This window comes from Hemiscyllium ocellatum, chromosome 28 (assembly GCF_020745735.1).
Source record: "Hemiscyllium ocellatum isolate sHemOce1 chromosome 28, sHemOce1.pat.X.cur, whole genome shotgun sequence".
NCBI lineage: Eukaryota > Metazoa > Chordata > Chondrichthyes > Orectolobiformes > Hemiscylliidae > Hemiscyllium > Hemiscyllium ocellatum.
In genome coordinates, this window is record NC_083428.1 from 12060660 (window position 1) to 12081012 (window position 20353).

The following is a 20353-nucleotide window of genomic DNA, read 5'->3' on the forward strand; positions in this document are numbered from 1 at the left end:
TAATATAATTAGTAAATATTTTTACTGTATGGTTTCCATTTTATTCACAATCTGTCACAGTATTTTGTTCTCAGTGCTCAATTTTGAGCATTTGCTTTACTGAATTCTTATTAGGAAGTCTAGTCCTGGCTGTAAGCTGTGCTGATAAAGGATGCGTGTTGTGCTCTTTTGCAATGAGTATTAGGCTTGGCTGCAGTTGAAAAGCTTACTACTTCATGATGTAAACTTTAATGTGGAGTACATCAATTTAGGTAAAGGAGCCCCTGCTCAAGGCCTCAGCAAATGTTCAGGAGATCAAGCAATGAGTTAAAGGAAGAAAGTAAATATTAATAGAACTTGAATCTAATTTGATGCAGAGTACAGCATTAGAGGCCAGGAACAAGATCCATAAAAAATTTGGAGGATTTGTCGTGAAGAATCCCATAGAAAGAAGAGAAATAAGATCAGGAAGTACTGTAAAAGAGAGAGTGTCAGATTGAAATGGAACTGGTTTCAATGGGACAGCTTTTTGGGAGAAAATAGTAACCATCCTCATAGGTGGAGAGAGAAAGAGTAACCATTTCAGGTCAGTGACTTTTTTTGTTGTGATGAAAACTGATCTGAAGCGCAAAACCTTTTTCTTTCTGTATCCATGCTGCCTGAGTCTTTCCAGCATATTTTGTTTTTATTTCAGATTTCTGGAATCAGCAGTATTTCATTTTTGTGTTACTATCATTAAGTTTAGCATAGTTACAGAAAAGAGCATGGAAAGTCAAAGATGAAGATACTTGAGTGGAAGAGGGCAAATTTCAGTCAGCGGGAAAAGAATCTGACCCAGGTGGCTTGGAAACGAAAATTGACAGGTAAACTGTTAAATAAGCAATAGGAAGCATTCAAAAAGGAAATACTTGATGCACAGACTAGATACATTCCACTTGGGGGGTGAAGTTGATGAGGGGAAGAAGAGAAGAGCATTCAAAACAATGAAACTGAAAAAGAAAATTTGAAAAAATGTCCGGTTCATAATGTAGTTGAGAATCGCAAGTACATGAAGCACAGAACAGAATATGAGGAAATATAGAGTAAATGATGCAACTTCTATATAAGGTGCAAAAACAGGCATCTGGGATTTTATACATGCATTTGAAAATTGCTGGCAAATACATTTCAAAAGGTCTGTGCTATCCTTAGCTTTATAAAGTCAGAGTGCAAGAGCAACTAGTTTTTAAAATAATCATTAGTTAGACTACCACTAGTGTTGTTTCCATTTCAAGGCACTAAATCTTTTTGAAAATATGTTCAAGGCTTTGGAGAATTTTACAGTTCTTCTGAAGAATTATGTTGGAATCAAAGTATTGACTCTGTTTTCTTCTCCACATACACTGCCAGACCTATCAAGCTTATCAGCACCATCTTTTTTTTATTTTCAAGAATGGTAGTGAAATGCAAGATCCCAGTGCAGTGACGAGAGAAGCTATTCTTCTGCAGAAGCTGTTCTTCTGCACAATCCTAACAGCTGAGAAGGCCAAGGAAAGATTTAAAAGAAATGTTTATAATTTAAAAGGGTTTTGATAAAGACAGAGAAACTGTTTTTACAGTGACTGGATTATTGGTAACCATAGGACTCCAATCTGAAAATAATTGGAAGAATGAAAGGGGAGATGAGGATTAATGTTTAAAACAACAAAATGGTGATGGAAATCAATTCAGTAGTAACCATTCAAAACGAATTAAAATGTGTGACACATCGGTTATAGAGAAAGCATTAAAAATCAGATTAAATTAATATTTCTTTCAAAATACAGGTATAAACACTGTTCCTAGTTAACTCTTATGAACGTTATAAAGTTAAAATGGTGTGTATTTGTGTCTTGGTGGCCTTTTGGTTTTAGCAGTGTTTAGCTTTTCAACTGATTGCACTTCGCAGTTTTCCACAGATGTGAGATCTCACTATTCCGCGATCCGTCAATAAACACCAACAATCGGTCAGGTCCCATAAAATTTCACAATTTATTCAATCTCAGCTAGGCACATGTTGCCCAGTAACAGAGGTTAAACACTTCCGTGTTCCTTGGAGAAACTGCGCACATGGCTTAAAACAAAGACAATTTTTATACTAAGAGAGGTACATTCAAACAGTTACCAATCAATTTTAACAAAATTGTTTATTGACAGCAACTTGTTCCTAGGAAATATCATTGGGCTTAGTGTCAAGATTAGAGTGGTGCTGGAAAAGCATAGCAGGTCAGGCAGCATCCGAAGAGCAGGAAAATCAACGTTTCAGGCAAAAGCCCTTCATCAGCCCATTCCTGATGATGGGATTTTGCCCTAAATGTCAATTTCCCTGCTCCTCAGATGCTGCCTGACTTGCTGTGCTTTTCCAGCACCACTCTAATCTTGGTTCTGAACTCCAGCATCTGCAGTCCTCACTTTCGCGTTTCTTGGAACCAACCTTGTTTTCCAAAACTTAAGCCATTTTTATCTCATGAACCAAATTTTTGCATTTGCACTTGAAGGTCAGTTAGAATGGCCAGTAGTGTCTTATCTAGTCTAGTTATTTCTATGCTGTAAAGCAAGCATTGTCTTCTAATCTTTGTTGAGACAGACTGTAGTTAGTTCGGCTTTTAGCATGGTTAAAAGCCATTTTATGCATCTTTAAGCAGAATTGTCATTCTGCAACCTAGAACCCATTTTGTCATATTATTTGCATTAAGCAGTTTTATTGCTGCCTGTGTTAGTAAGATCATGTGTTAAATGGTTGTTCCTGATTACAACTAGTTTCTTCAGCCTGTATTCAGATTTTAGATCCTCAAGGCAACGTCTTTGTAAATCTCTTCTGAACCCTTTCAAGTTTCACAACATCTTTCCGATAGGAAGGAGGCCAGAATTACACACACTTTTTCAAAAGTTGCCTAACCACCATCCTGTACATCCACAATATGACCTCCCAACTCGTATACTCAATACTCTTGACCAATAAAGGAAAGCATACCAAACACCGCCCTCACTACCCTATCTACCTGCAACTCTACTTTCAAGGAGCTATGAACCTACACTCTAAGGTCTCTTTGCTCAGCAACATTTCCTAAGACCATACCATTAAGTGTATAAGTCCTGCTAAGATTTGCTTTCCCACAATGAAACACCTTGCATTTATCTAAATTGAACTCCATCTGCCACTCCTCAGCCTATTGGTCCATCTGATCAAGATCCCATTGTTCTTTGGTGTTTAAACAGCGTAATTGAATTTATTTTGTATTGTGTCCCAGATTAATAGACTGTATTTCAGCTTTTAGTATCTTTCAAAAAAATTACCTGTAATAAATTATGTATTTACATGTATGATTTACATTTTTTTTATTTGTGTTAATGGATTTCGGATCATGATGTCAATAATTGCTTGATAAATCAATTGTTTGGATTCTGTTTAATAAACCAGGCATGATCATTTGTTAATTTGTATGTATTGGAATGATTAAACTTCAGTAAGTAGTCAGGGTGTTCTTAATTATAAATTTACCCTTCAAATTTACTGTATCAGATTTATAAAATTGACTGCTATTACACATGCAGCATAACAAATAGCAACATTTACAATCAGGCTTAATGATTGGGAAGTTTCAAAGTAAAATCTGACAATTTTATAGAACTGACAGTTCTGAGTTTGGTATCTAAATATTCATTATAAATATTCAGTTGTTAAACTTTTACCTTGCTTCCACGTGGTCATGTGCATAATTCAGCGTTCCATAATTACAAGAGTTGCAAAATAGAAAATTAGACTGTCCCCTATTAGCAACTCTTTCAACAGAACCTTTCCAAACTCTTGGCTTCTACCACCTAGAAGAGCGAGTGCGGCAGATGCTCAAGAACTAGTTCCAAACATTCCTGTGTCACAGATTCTGATTTAGGAATATATCATTTTTCTTTCACTGTCCTTCAGTCATAATATTGGAAGTCCTCTCCTGACAGCACTGAAAGTGTTCCTTTACCTCCTGAAATTTGGTTGTACAAGAAGATGGCTCACTACCACTTTCTCAAGGGCAATTAGGAATAGCAATAAATGCTGACATTGCGATCAGTGCCAACATCCAGTGAACAAACTTGCCGATGCTTGCATTTTTTAGAGTAGAATAATTCCTGGAGTTATTTATTGGTAATTTCACTATTACTACATGTAATTGTGATTGTATCAAGTGGAACTTTTAACTCTAGGTCATTCTTTGATTCAATACCATAAGGTACTTGTTTCTGGTTTCTATCTGAATTACATTTCAAAACAAGATCACTTACTGTTTTTTTTTAAATGTAGAACAATTCATTTCTTCCTGTACTCATTATCAGTGTAATTAAAATTATGTACAATGGCATGTCTTCTAATTGGATTTGTTGAAATGTGTAAATTGACCATTTTAGTTTAAAGTCATTCCAGGCTAAATAACCTCGTGGTACATTAAACTGATTTAGCCTTTAATCTGTTAAGCAGGGACATTTTAAGGTTGCTGTTAGTAAGTGTAATATAGAGAGAATTCAATCATTAACAGACTTCAGAGAGTAGTTAACCTTTCCTTACACTACTATTAAAGTTGCAAAGAGCAGTGTGTTTAGAAGTAGTAAGTGATAAAAAGCCTAAGGTTTGAAGGGAGTCCAATAGTTTCAAAGTGAGAAATATCTCCTCTACATGGGCAATATTCTTAGTTGTAATCTCTTCTACCTTTCAGTTATGTCATTGTAAATTCATTTTTCATTACTGAAGCCAAACATTAATATACTTGTTTAAAAATTAGTTCTGTACTAAATTGATTTTAATTTATCTGTCAGTCCATGCTCAAAAGCTAAGTAAAGATTGTCAGGCTTGCTTCATGAGTAGTGTTTAGTCAAATTGGAATCTTTTAACCTATAAAGTTTTGCTGAATTTGAACACGTACTATAGATGAAAGGTCGATTAATATTCCTCCATGTCACCTTGTCTTGCATCACTTGAAAGTTGTGTATTTACATACTGCTTTACATAACCTCAATGTCCCAAAGTGCTTCAAACTGGTGAAGAGAGGCAAGTATAAATTATTCCAGATGTAAGACCATACGATAAATAGATGTAGTTAGCCATTACTTTTGATATAATATCAGTATTAGGTGATTTCACACTACTGCTACCATGAGTGACTGGTCAAATCTGATCCCAAAAAGAGTGCACGGTCATAATTCTGTAATGTATTCTTGTAATGCTTAGCAAATGTTAATTGAATGATGTAAAAACTTCACATTCACAATTACAATTGATTTTAAAACCGTGCAGATTGTACTGTTTCCATTTGGAACTAAAGTAATTATGTAAATGCAGCTTAAATCTTGATTGCGTCATTTTCACTTGGAATAAAATGCATGTTGTAATTTCTTTTTTTTATTGAAAAGATATTGTCGAAATCTCCCAGTAAGGCATCTGAGACCGTTTCCGATTGTTTAGATGTCAAGCTAATATGCTTGGATAAACAGTAAGTATTGAAGCAATGGTGAAACAAATTGAATTTCCACTTGCCACTACAAAGTTTGAAAGGATCTTGACTGACTCAACACTGACGTTTTCTACAAATCCACCAACTCCCAAGCCGCTTTGACTTAACCACCTCCTACCTTGCCTCCTCTAAAAAAGCTATCCCTTATTCCCAATTCCTCTGCCTCCACCGCATCTGCTCCCAAGAGGACCAGTTCCACCACAGAACGGGCCAGGTGGTCTCCTTCCTTATAGACTGCAATTTCCCCTCCCACATGGTGGTTGATGCCCTTCAGCGCATCTCACCCACCTCCTCACTCGAGCCCCACCCCTCCAACTGCAGCAAGGACAGCCTATTCCTGATTAAGGGTTTTTGCCTGAAATGTTGATTTTCTTGCTCCTCGGATGCTGCCTGACCTGCTGTGCTGTTCAACCACACCACACTCTAATCTCCAGCATCTGCAGTCCTCGCTTTCGCCTGTTTGAGTTCTCTTATGTGCTCCATGAAATCTAATTCATATTCTTCTCATAACTAGCATCATTTTCTATCCATATTATTTATTTGTATCCATGCCTCTTAATTCATTTGCAAAAGCTGATGAGAGCAATGTTGTTTGGGTTGACTATGTATCAGGTTTGCTCCAGACGTTTGCATGAAGAAGCAAAGAAAGGACACTAAATTTCCTGGTATTTATTGTTCAAAAATTGTAAGGTGACCATCCTAAGTTTATAAGACAGTCTTGTTCCTCTGTTTGGGGTCCTGGATCGTTGGCAGAACAGGCTTGATTGCCTCCTGTTCTTGGGCTGCTATTGTTCAAAATTGTTGATGTCACAGTTGTGCAACCACACAATATAACATTTGGTTTGTATTTTAGGTTGTGTGTTAAGCACAGAGACACAAGACCATTTGAGCAAAAACAAGCTGAAGACATTAGCTCTGGGTTGGGTGAGTACTTGTCTATGAAACCTACAAATTTCATAACTTTTTTTTTGAAAAAGAATACTGTTTTGAAAAAGATTAATATATGGTTAATTATTGCTCCATACACCTTACTTAGTTCAGTAGTCTTAAATGCAGGAGCTGGTTCTTTACTGATTCCATGGCTGCACTTGAAGTATAACTGACCTTGATTTATTTTCATTATATTTTGGACTTTTCCTAGCTTTTATGTGCTTACTTGTACAAAATACCGAAGCATATTGAATTGTTGTATATTTATTTCAATTTTTTAAAACTTTTTTATACAATGGTTTGGTAGACTTGCTGAATTTGATATATGTTTTTAAGGGAAAAAACTTACTAACACCAAACACGTTAGTTGAAGACTTTTCCCAGCAATATAAAAGTGTAATCATCCTAATTATAGAAGCAAACTTGAAAAGTATTACTTCAAAAAATTTTAACCTGCTGTAGGAATACCAGGCTAATCTTGATGAATGTGTGGGCATTGATTGCCATCACTTTCCAACTGGTGATGAAAATTTACAGTTTGAAAGAGTTTCTGTCCTGAGAGAGTTTCATTGGGCAACACCATTGAACTACAATTGTGATCTTGTTCCGCAGTAGGAATGAACAGGTTCTTGTAGTGCCCAGATGAAAAGATAATTATCTTCAGGTTGGAGGAGCACTTTGATGCATTATAACCCCAAGTCGTCATTCTGATATCTTGCTAAGCTCGAGGTGCCAACAGTTGAAATGGTATGTGTCCTTGAGCCAACTCATTGCTTTTTACCTGAAAATGAGGAATTCATTATCACTCTCTGTGGTTGCTGTCTTGCACAGAAATATGCTCATTACACATTTTCATTTTAACATTGCAATTTGGTTGATGTACATTTAGACCTCTTTACATTGGCAATCAAAATCCTCACCATAAAATAATTGTGCTGCACTTTAATTGCTTCCATTTGTTCTTGCATAATAACACTGGTTGTTTAATGTCAGAAGTCTCGGCTAGCAATGTACTGAATAAATCACTGGATTTATGATTTTTCCTGTGTAGTGGTGATGTATGTTAAATCGCTGCAACTACTTAGCCATGTAAGATTTAGTAAGAAAAAGCTTTAAAAATAGGGGTGATGTAAAAAATGAGGTCTGCAGATGCTGGAGATCACAGCTGCAAATGTGTTGCTGGTCAAAGCACAGCAGGTTAGGCAGCATCTCAGGAATAGAGAATTCGACGTTTCGAGCATAAGCCCTTCATCAGGAAGGGCTTATGCTCGAAACGTCGAATTCTCTATTCCTGAGATGCTGCCTAACCTGCTGTGCTTTGACCAGCAACACATTTGCAAATAGGGGTGATGACCGTGTTCAAAAAGAATTGCTAAACAAAAGCATATTTGCTAATAGAAAGAGTATATTTTTGATAATGAGGCCCTATATATTTTTCTGAAATATTAGTTCAAGATATCCTGTTTTTTTTCCCCAAACATGACTTTATATGCTTGTTAAAAATTATTCCCCCTATTTTGCTCCAGCAACGAGTGGTTGTGAAATTGTTTGTAAGTATGCACACGCATTTGGATTTCACATTTCTGCTAGCACTTTGAGTATAAGCTTTTGTGTTGGGGGTTTGGGATGATGTTTGAGGTACTCTTTGCTCACTTCTTCCCTATCATAAGATATGTGCGCAGAATTAGATCCATTGAATCTGCTCTGCCATTCAATCATGGTTTATATGTTCCTTAATCCCATTTTCCTGCCTCCTCCCTGTAACTCTTGATCCCCTTATGAATCAAGAACTTTGGCCCCACAGTCTTCTGCGACAATGAGTTCCAGAAATTCACCACCCTCTAGCTGAAGAAATTCCTCCTCTTAGTCCTAAAGGATCATCCTTCACTCTGGGCTGTGCCCTTGGGACCTAGTCTGTACAACCAGTGGAAATATCTTTTCTCCACCTCCACTGTATGCAGGCTTCAATCAGATTCCCCATCGTCCTTCCAAGCTCCAAGTACAGACCCAGAGACCTCAACCACCCATCATACAAAAAGCCTTTCATCCCTGGGATCATTCTTGTTATTACCTCCTATGGACTCCTTCCAAGACCAGCGCATCCTTCCTTAGATATGGGGCTCAAAACTGCTCACAATATTCCAAATCTGGTCTGACCAGAGCCTCATCCAGCCTCAGCAGTACACCTCCGCTGTTGTATTCTAACCCTCTTGAAATGAATGCTAGGATTGCATTTATCTTTCTAGCTGCCAACTGAGCCTGCACGTTAACCTTAAGAAAATTTTGAATTAGGACTCCCAAGTCCCTTTGTGCTTCAGATTTCCAAAACCTTTCCCTATTTAGGAAATACCCTGCGCCCCCTATTTTTCCAACCAAAGTGCATGAGCTCACACTTCCCCACAAGGTAATCCACCTGCCACTTCAGTGTCCACTCTCCTACCCTGTTCAAGACCTTGTGCAGCCTCCCTGCTTCCTTCACCTGTCCCTTCACTTTTGTCATCTGCCAACATGGCAACAATGCCCTTGGCTCCTTTGTCCAGATCATGCAAATGTTCGGTTGTATTTATAACATATGTTTTATAATGGGCTGTTTCATGTTCTGATTTGCATACTAATTGACTTATGAACTTGGGAAAGAAATCCGTTCATAGCAGAAGAACTGAATGTATTTTATTTCGGTATGCGTGAATAAGACAGCATTCATAATTTAATGCAGACACCTACTGTAGAGATTCCTAGCAACTGTGATGGGGGAATGTTTGAAATTTCTCTTGGAGTAGATGATAACTTGAGAGCATTATTTACATGTTTCATAATTTTGTTTTCCCTGCTCTAATCTGTATCAATATGGTTTTTCTATTTTAAAGAAGTGCATAAGGAAGACTTTACGCATGAAGAAGCTGTGGAAGAACTGACTTACAGAAAGGCACTTCGAATCGCCCTGAATACTTTAGCCAATCGTGACAGCCATATTGCTCAAATGACTATAAAAGAACCGGTAATGGCAAAGACTCGAGTTTTGACTTCAAAAGAGCTTAAAGAGTATTCCTGTGTTCACAATGCAAATAAAACACAAAATACACCAAAGAAAAATGGATTGTGTTCACTTCAGGGACAAGAAACTGTATGCACTCGACAAAGTAGCAGAAAACTATCTTTTATCAACAAATTACCAGAGGTTGAACAAGAGAAAAGACTGACCAGGTCATGCACATTAACTCCAAATTCAACTAAAATGAAAAACCATGCTGGTAAGGAAAAAAATAGTGGAGTAAGGAGAAGTATGGGAAGGCCAAGAAAAAATCTCTTTAAACACCAGCCAAACACTTCATGTGGCAGTCACACACGGTGTGAGCAACCATTACCAGTGAAACAGGAAGCTACTGATACACACAAATATCGGGGTGAAGACAGGCTGCGAAATGTAGGAAAGTCATCTATACCAATACATGATTCTAAAATTTCTGGAGAGGGGAAAGATCAAAATGGAGAAGTTAAAATTATGACCCTTAGGTCAAGGGTTATATGGAAATCTGCCTGCAAAGAAGTTACCAATTCTTCTGTACAATTCAACTGTAAACCTTCGGTCACTCCAACGTCTGACTCTCGTAGCTATTTAGAATCTACTCCTAAACGTAGGACTAGTGACAACATTGTGTCACATGAATGCTCTCACTTTTTAAGATCTCGTAATGTTCAGTTAGAAGTTAAAAGTAATTTGGGCCAAAATAAATCAGTGGAACAACAGAAAAAGAGAAAAGGAAACAAGTGCCCAGAACCTGTAAAGTGCCTTCATACCAGTACAACCTCTGCTGATTTGGACATTAATGTTAGATCCAGCAACCAGCCAAAAGTAGATGATTTTACAGGAACCAGGAATCCCATGCAGCAAGTAAATGGGCACAAAAGAAGCATTTCAGACAATTCGCAAATGTTTTATCCTACTACCCAACTAAATAAACAAGAGACATTTCCTCCTTCAAAAATTCAGAAAGAGGAGGAACCCTCAAAGATGCATACTTTATCCACTGCAGAGCCTGACACAACGATTCAGTCACCAGCATTTCAAGTTGATGAAATAGGTAAGTTAATCTCTCTGTTAAAGGATAACATCCATTAACTATTGTTGCATTGCAGGCAATAAAATGATTTTTGAATTTTTGTTTTTAGGAAATGTTTAAAGAGTTTCCTTACTTAAATATGAATTACAAATGACAGTTGGTTTTTACTTGGCTGAAATATATTATGTTAGAAATTATGTCTATGAATTAGAAACATGTTAAACTTACCAGTGAAGACACAATTCAAGCCCAAAATATACCCGTTGTCAATAATTAATAGCTTGGAGTAAATGACATGAGGAATTGTATTTGTTCAGCTCAAAGTGCTTGTAACATTGCCAGAAATTGTCAGGCATTACTGTACTGCTAAAGGTCACTTTGAAAAGCTGTAACTTCAGGAAATGAGTTTTTGTTTTGTATTTAAAGTAAAAGTTTAATTTATTTTTACTCACTCCCTAGTTTACAACATGAAGGAACTGTTCTACTTAGTATTTGTATAGCTGCTTTGCAAGAGCAATCCAAAACTGCACTCTTCGGTAGAATATTCCTCTGCTTCATTTGTTGACATTTTAATTTTTAAATATTCATCATTGCTCACAACAAAACATTTTGTGACACTCATAAAGAAATTTCTCCTATCTGTATTTCTCTCGCCTGTGGTCTCTGTGTGCATGTCTCAATGCAATATATATGTTGTACGGGTTATATTGATGACTCCTTATCAGTGATTTCCTTATCTAGTAGACCTGCACTTGCCATTTTAAATTTTAAGTTTTAATTAAACTTTATTAAATGTTGCATTGGTTTTATCTACTCTACTAAAAATGGTTCACTATCTTAAGACTCTCTCTCAAGTTGGTCTGATTCCTGTTGTTTTGATTAAGTTATGATTTGCTGTAACTTTTGTATTTGATGAACATGACTTCAAACATTATTGGCACTGTTTGGCTTAACTGTTGTCATGTATAAAATTTGTAATATCATGGTCTTGTACTCTGTGTGTCCATTCCTGCAACTCCAATATTGTCTGTTCTTAACTAACTTTATCTACTTGCACTTGTATTTCAATTAATTATAGATCCAACATACGTTTATTCTTTTACATCTTTCTTTTGTCTATGTACTCCCATTTCTTGTTTTTACTCCCGAAATATATCACCACTCACCTCTGCATTAATTTGCTCCCAGTGACCTGCCTGATCATCCCAATGTCTTTTTGATCTAATTAGCAATTTTATCTCTTTCAGGGCTAACAATTGAGACAGATAATATGTTGATGTTCAGGATAAGATTGGATTGGTAGTTGATGGGAAGTACTGATAGTACAGTGGGAATGTTATGCACCACTGGGATAACATAGGAGAAATCAGACCATGCGACTCTTTGAGGCATCAAAAAGTTAGATTTTTCTTTTAAATATGCAGAATTCCCCAATTTACCTGTTTTAAGACCCAGGTTGACAGAGCATTGAGTGGGTTCTGTACTTAAATAAGTGCTATTTATTAAAAGTAGACCGACTGTAGTTACAGTTAAACATTATGAACCATTGGCATATAATTCAACTCGTTAAAACTCTTATCCTCTTTTAAACTCCCCCTTGTATGCGCGCGCACACAAACATACACAGGAAAAAAACTAACTTGAGTGTTACGGGAAGAGAGAAAAATTGGGAAAACATATCAGTGTTCCTGGTTACAAGATCTGCTGAGGTGTTTCTCTAACTAATGAATTAAAAGTCTAACTTAATAGCAACTCTGAAGGAAAAAAAATCTGGTTTCTTCAGGTTTAAAATGGCTTTTACTGCAGATAGTAGAGCTCCTAAGCTTATGGAATTCACAGCTCCTCGCTCCGTTATCCTGTTCACAGCCCCAACCTGTTCAATTACCTGAGAATCGATCCCGCAGTTGGTAGGCAGAAAGCTTTGTCATCAATAACTGATCGAGTCCTCAAATCAGCTACTTATTGCTTGTTGAATCTTTATTTGTACACACCTTTCAGTTGCAGCTCATCTGCAGACTGGGTTGAATGGCCTGTTTCTGGATTGTGTTCTTCATGTTGTTACTTTGCAGGTGTAATAGATTCTGTGAGAGAGAATTAAATTTTATTCTGGGCACATCTGAAGGAGAGGCTGTTTAGAGATAATCTTTTGCATCAGAATTCTGTGGTAGGTGATTGTATTCTGTATGTTGGTATAATTGGGCAGCAGCTGAGCCATGCCTTCCTTAATTTCAACTATTTTGGTACTTCATGCAAAGAACGTCAGTGGATGTGGATATTGAACTTGCATTGTTGACACACCATTCTGCATTGCAAACCAGCAGATTTCAAATAATGATGGAAAAGGATAGACCAGATCTAAAAGCTGAAGTTCTAAATTGGAGAGAGGCCAATTTTGACGGTATTAGGCAAAACTTTCAAAAGCTGATTGGGGGCAGATGTTCGCAGGTAAAAGGACGGCTGGAAAATGGGAAGCCTTCGGAAATAACAAGAATCCAGAGAAAGTATCTTCCTGTCAGGGTGAAAGGGAATGCTGGTAGGTATAGGGAATGCTGGATGACTAAAGAAATTGAGGGTTTGGTTAAGAAAAAGAAGTAAGCATATGTAAAATACAGACAGGATAGATCAAGAGAATCCTTAGAATATAAAGGAAGTAGGAGTATACTTAAGAGGGAAATCAAGAGGGCAAAAAGGGGACATGAGATAGAATTAAGGAGAATCCAAAGGGCTTTTACAAATACATTAAGGACAAAAGGGTAACTAGGGAGAGAATAGGGCCCCTCAAAGATCAGCAAGGCGGCTTTTGTGTGGAGCCACAGAAAATGGGGGAGATACTAAATGAGTATTTTGCATCAGTATTTACTGTGGAAAAGGATATGGAAGATATAGACTGTAGGGAAATTGATGGTGACATCTTGCAAAATGTCCAGATTACAGAGGAGAAAGTGCTGGATGTCTTGAAATGGGTCACAGTGGATAAATCCCCAGGACCTGATCACGTGTACCCGAGAACTCTGTGGGAAGCTAGAGAAGTGATTGCTGGGCCTCTTGCTGAGATATTTGTATCATCGATAGTCACAGATGAGGTGCTGGAAGACTGGAGGTTGGCTAACGTGGTGCCACTGTTTAAGAAGGGTGGTAAAGACAAGCCAGGGAACTATAGACCGGTGAGCCTGACCTCGGTGGTGGGCAGGTTGTTGGAGGGAATCCTGAGGGACAGGATGTACGCGTATTTGGAAAGGCAAGGACTGATTCGGGATAGTCAGCATGGCTTTGTGCGTGGGAAATCATGTCTCGAACTTGATTGAGTTTTTTGAAGAAGTAACAAAGAGGATTGATGAGGGCAGAGTAGTAGATGTGATCTATATGGACTTCAGTAAGGCGTTCGACAAGGTTCACCATGGGAAACTGATTAGCAAGGTTAGATTTCATGGAAAACAGGGAGAACTAGCCATTGGGATCCAGAACTGGCTCAAAGGTAGAAGACAGAGGGTGGTGGTGGCGGGTTGTTTTTCAGACTGGAGGCCTGTGGCCTGTGGAGTGCCACAAGGATTGGTGCTGTCTTATTGCGAGCATAAGAGGTACAGTTAGTAAGTTTGCAGATGACACCAAAATTGGAGGTGTAGTAGACAGCGAAGAGTGTTGCTGAACAAAGAGACATTGGAGTGCAGGTTCATAGCTCCTTGAAAGTGGAGTCACAGGTAGATAGGATAGTGAATAAGGATTTGGTATGCTTTCCTTTGTTGGTCACAGTATGAAGTACAGGAGTTGGGAGGTCATGTTGCGGCTGTGCAGGACATTGGTTAGGCCACTGTTGGAATATTGTGTGCAATTCTGGTCTCCTTCCTATTGGAAAGATGTTGTGAAACTTGAAAGGGTTCAGAAAAGATTTACAAGGATGTTGCCAGGATTGGAGGATTTGAGCTGTAGGGAGAGGCTTAACAGGCTGGGGCTGTTTTCCCTGGAGTGTCGGAGGCTGAGGGGCGACCTTATAGAGATTTACAAAATTATGAGGGGCATGGATAGGGTAAATAGGCAAAGTCCTTTCCCTGGGGTGGGGGAGTTCAGAACTAGAGGGCATAGGTTTAGGGTGAGAGGGGAAAGATATAAAAGAGACCTACGGGGCAACTGTTTCACGCAGAGGGTCGTACATGTATGGAATGAGCTGCCAGAGGAAGTGGTGGAGGCTGGTACAATTGCAACATTTCAGAGGCATTTGGATGGGTATATGAATAGGAAGGGTTTGGAGGGATATGGACCGGGTGCTGGCAGGTGGGACTAGATTGGTTTGGGATATCTTTTCAGCATGGACGGTTTGGACCGAAGGGACTCTTTCCATGCCATACACCTCTATGGCTCTAACTAGAATTCATAGGCAAAGGCAGCTTGTGAATGAAAATATGGTGAGTCAGGTGACCTGTTTCTGTACTGAACATGTTGATTTAAATATATTGGAACTTTTATGCCATTGCTTCTAATTTACATGCCATTTTTCCCTATTAACATTAATCCGAAATATTTGTGCTGTAAAAACTAGCTAGACTGGAACTTGCTGGGCTTCAAGTCCGTGTTGGTGCCATGATGCTATTTTCTGACCTCAACCTCGTCGACTCCTATTTTCAGGTCTCCTCTCCCCAGTTTATAGGCTCCATTTTTGCCATTTAACTGGGATTCATGTCAGGCCTCGTGCTGTCCCAAGCTCATTGTCCAGCTTGTAGGTACATCAAAAGTGTTCTGGAGACTGGAAATTTAACTAATCGTTCTCAAAGGCCAGCAAAACAACTTCTGCTTTTGCAATCAGCACCAGGAGAAATTTGTGCAGTTATTTGAAACTGCCCCTTCTGTATAATCATTTTGTAAATTTGAATTAGAAATATGGCAGTGCTGTTCAGAAAGTAATCTTTCATTTTGATATGAAGTTTGTATTATCTGCTTGTTTATTTACCATGCCCTACAAACATAGATCCCATCATCAACCATTTAGAACATAGAACAATACAGCGCAGAACAGGCCCTTCGGACCTCGATGTTGCGCCGACCTGTGAACTATTCTCATCTCGTCCCCCTACGCTATCCCATCATCATCCATGTGCTTTTCCAAGGATTGTTTAAGTCTCCCTAATGTGGCTGAGTTAACTACATTGGCAGGTAGGGTATTCCATGCCCTTACCACTCTGAGTAAAAAAACCTGCCTCTGACATCTGTCTTAAATCTATCACCCCTCACTTTGTAGTTATGCCCCCTCGTACAAGCTGATTTCATCATCCTAGGAAAAAGGACTTTCATTGTCTACCCTATCTAATCCTCTGATCATCTTGTATGTCTCTATCAAATCCCCTCTTAGCTTTCTTCTTTCCACTGAGAACATACGCAAGTGTCTCAGCCTTTCCTCATAAGACCTTCCCTCCAGACCAGGCAACATCCTGGTAAATCTTCTCTGCACCTTTTCCAGTGCTTCTCCATCCTTCCTGAAATATGGCGACCAGAACTGTACACAATATTCCAAGTGTGGCCGCACTATCGTTTTGTATAGTTGCAGCATGATATTGCGGCTCCGGAACTCAATCCTTCTACCAATGAAACCTAACACACCATATGCCGCCTTAACACTATCAACCTAGGTGGCATCTTTCAGGGATCATGTACATGGACTCCAAGATCCCTCTGCACATCCAAACTACCAAGAATTTTTCCATTGACCTAGTACTCTACCTTCCTGTTATACTTCCCAAAGTGCATCACCTCACACTGAGCTGCATTGAACTCCATTTGCCATCTCTCAGCCCAATTCTGCAGTTTATCCAAGTCCCCCTGCAACCTGCTACATTCTTCAAAACTGTGCACTACTCCACCGACTTGAGTGTCATCTGCAATTTACTGATCCATCCACCTATGCCTGCGTCTTTGTCATTTATAAAAATGACAAACAGCAGTGGTCCCAAAACTGATCCTTGTGGCACGCCACTGGTAACCAGACTCCAGGCTGAATATTTTCCATCAACCATCACTCTGTCTTCTTTCAGAAAGCTAGTTTCTAATCCAAACTGCTAAATCACCCTCAATCCCACGCCTATGCATTTTCTCCAACAGCCTACCATGTGGAACCTTATCAAAGGCTTTACTGAAGTCCATGTATACCATGTCAATTGCCCTACCCTCATCTACATGCTTGGTCACCTTCTCAAAACACTCAGGTTTGTGAGGCACGACCTACCCTTGATGAAACCATGTTGACTATCTGGAATCAAATTGTTGCTTGCTGGATGATTATAAATCTTATAATCCTTTCCAAAACCTTTCCTACAACAGAAATAAGGCTCACTGATCCATAATTACCTGGGTTATCTCTATTGCCCTTCTTGAACAAGGGCATAACATTTGCAATCCTCCAGTCCTTTGGTACTGAACCTGTAGACAATGATGACTCAAATATCAAAGCCAAAGGCTCTGCTATCTCCTAGCTTCCCAGAGAATCATCTGATAAATCCCATCAGGCCCAGTGGACTTGTCTACTTTCACTCCTTCTAGAATTGATAACACCTGTTTGTAACTAACCTCGATCTTTTCTAGTTTAATATCTCGTATCACCTTCTTCTCCTCTACAATATGCTCCTTTTCCTGAGTGAAAACTGATGAGAAATGTTCACTTAGCACCTCTCCAATCTCCACAGGGTCCATACTCAACTTCCCACTTTTGTCTTTGGCCCTATACCTACCCTAGTCACCCTTTTATTCCTCACATACCTATAGAAAGCTTTAGGGTTCTCCTTTATTCTACCTGCTGAAGACTGCTCATGTTCTTTCTTTGCTCATCTTTACTCTCTCTTTAAAATTCTTCATAGCTGGTTTGTAACTCTCCATCGCCTCATCTGAACACTCTTCTCATCAACACAAGCTTCCTTCTTCCACTTAACATGAGATGCAAGTTTTGTAGTAAACCACGGTTCCCTTACCTTATCACTTCCTCCCTGCATGACAGGGACATGCCTATCAAGGACACACAATATCTGTTCCTTACACCAGCTCCACATTTCTATTGTCTGCATTTTGCTACCCACTTCTGTGCATCTTAATCACGTTATAATTGTTTTTGCCCCATCGATAACTTTTGACCTGTGGCATGTACCTATCCCTTTCCATCGCTAAACTAAACATAACTGAGTTATGGTCTCTCTCTCTCTCTCGCGCGCACGCTCTCGCTCTCGCGCGCTCTCTCGTTCTCGCGCGCTCTCTCTCGCTCTCTCGTTCTCGCGTGCTCTCTCTCGCTCTCTCGCTCTCCCTCACCGAAGTGCTCATCTCCAACTACATCAAACACCTGGCCTGGTTCATTACCAAACACCAGATCCAGAGTGGCCTCCCCTCTTGTCGGCCCTTCGACATACTGTCAGGAAACCCTCCTGTACACATCCAACATACCAGAGTTATAGCATTTCCAGTCAATGTTGGAGAAGTTAAAGTCCCCCATTATGACCACCCAGTTCCTTTCACTCCTGCCCAAAATGATTTTGTCAATCCTCTCTTCCACCTCCCTGAAACTCCGCAGAGGCCTATAAAAGAAACTCCAAGCAGTGTGACCTCTCCTCTCCTGTTTCGAACTTCAGCCCACACTACTTCAGTAGACAAGTCCTCGTCAAAAGTTCTTTCAGCCATCGTTATACTATCCTTGACTAACAAGTCCACATCCTTCCCCCCCCCCCGCCCCCCACCATTTACCAACTTGCCTCTCCTTAATGAAAGATCTAAACCCTGGAACCTGAACATCTATTCCTCATCCTGTTCAATCCATGCCTCCGAAATGGCCACAACATCGAAGTCCCAGGTACCTATCCATGCTGCAAGCTCACCTACCTTATTTCGGATACTTCTGGCATTGAAGTAGACACACTTCAAACCAGCTTGCTGTCTGCCAGCACATTCCTGTTACCCTGAAATCCTGTTCCCTGTCCTCCCTACTCTCATCCTCCTGTGCACTGCAACTACACCTAAGGTTCCCATCCCCCTGCTGAGCTAGTTTAAACCCACCTGAATAGCATCAGCAAATTTCCCACCCGGGATATTAGTACCCCTCTGGTTCAAGTGAAGACTGTCCTGTTTGTACAGGTCCCACCTTCCCCAGAATGAGCACCAATTATCCAAGTACCTGAAACCCTCCCTCCTGCACCATCCTTGCAGCCACGTGTTCAGCTGATATCTCTCCCTATTCCTGGACTCGCTATCATGTGGCACGGGTAACAAACTAGAGATGATCACTCTTTTTGTTCTAGCCCTCCGCTCTCATTATTTGTCTCAGACTCACTGCCAACTCCAAGTCTACCTTGATGTTGACAGAAAAATAATCCCAACTGGTATACGTATGTCCATGATTAAATATCTGTCCATGAATACTCTGAAGTTTTGCTCAAATGCAGAATGTGCTTTCCAGTAGAACCAGCTAGACCAGTGTAATTGTATTAAAGTTCAAATAAGAGGCCAGGCTTGATGGCCTGAAAGCCTTTTCTTTTGAACCTGTGGTCCATCACTGGTGATGTAAATATCTGTACTTATGCAGGATTACACTCATCCTCTTTGTCAGTAGAGTTCAGTTCAGTAGACTCCCTTTCAACAAGCAAGCGCACAGATAATGGGGAGGAGGATGAAGAGAATGACGATGAAGATGAAAACCTTCCAAGTATACTACTGCACCAAGGTGAGACCCTTAATTTCTAATCTTCTAGTCCACATTTATGATATATAATTTCTCCTCTGATGTCTAGTCATCCTACCTTTTTTCCAAGATCTGTCAGTGTTGCATGCAGAGCTGTTTAAACAGAATTGACCTATGTACAGTTAAAACTGCTGAATCTTAACCCTTTTTATGTGAAATGGTGGTGTCTCTTAATGGATATTGCCAGTCTAAAGCTTTTTAAATGTGATGTTTTATGTCCTTTCCATATGTAGTGAAACAACTCCAAGCAGTGATTATGCAACACAACCTGAGGCTGCCAGCACCGTAGATTCCACCTTCTTTTGCAGCAGCAGCAGCCCTTTACTGAAAGAAGTGATAGAGACTTCACTGTGATATAATGCTCTTCAGTTTGCATTAAACTGAGAGTACAATAGTAGAAGTAAACAATTATGCCTGTTCCAACATTCTACAAAATTACTGCAGATCGCTGTCTTGACTCCTCTCGTGGTATGATTCCATATTCCTGAATACCCTGGTAGCAAAAATCTCAGTTTGAATTTAAAATTATTAATTGATTTATCATCTTTTACAGGAGAAAGTTTCACACTATCACCATCTTTTATAGAAAGAAATACTTAGTAACTTCTGTCCTGGATAGCTTGGTACTGATGGAGTTGTCTCTTTGACTTGACAAAATGTGTTTTTCTTTGTGCCCTATCGATTCATTACCAAAGTTCAAGTCAGATCATCCCCTAATGTTTGTGTCCAGTGGGTGAAAGTTTGGCTTAGTTACTTTAAGAAGTGCGATTTTAGACCAAGACTTGCGACTATGTCCCCTGGACATTGTGCTCTCCTTGTCGCTGTAAATGTATTCCATTGGTCTCTGTTCAGGAGCAAAAGTAGAGAACCAGTGTGTTCCATACTTTGGACATTGTTGACAGCAAAGGAAATTGGGTAATAGATGACAGTGGAGATGTGAAGTTTGTGTACAACTTTGGTGGGTGCAACTGTTGCAGTACTGTTTCTAGATATTCATAGATTAGTAGAATTAAATAACTATTCAATAATATATTGTATCTTCACTGGTCAAGAGTAAATTTGGTTATTGGTGGGTAAAACATATTCTAATCTGTCTTCAGGTTCTTAAAACACGTGTTTTTTTTCTTCAGTGTATAAAGCAGCTATTTTTGCATTCACCATTACAG

The 20353-nt window shown here is 39.3% G+C and overlaps 1 protein-coding gene across 4 annotated transcripts in view; it reads left to right on the forward strand.

Moving 5' to 3' along the window:
* The window catches only part of LOC132829114 (PWWP domain-containing DNA repair factor 3A-like), a 63264-nt gene that overhangs the window by 21384 nt on the left and 21527 nt on the right, over positions 1-20353 (forward strand). For 2 of the 4 annotated variants that reach the window (XM_060846433.1, XM_060846434.1), the window contains exons 3-6: positions 5395-5474; positions 6349-6419; positions 9293-10507; positions 19032-19169. In XM_060846433.1, the coding sequence (XP_060702416.1) occupies positions 5395-5474; positions 6349-6419; positions 9293-10507; positions 19032-19169 (1504 nt within the window). The remainder of the gene's footprint in view (positions 1-5394; positions 5475-6348; positions 6420-9292; positions 10508-19031; positions 19170-20353) is intronic. The other 2 variants (XM_060846436.1, XM_060846437.1) reach the window with 2 other exon arrangements.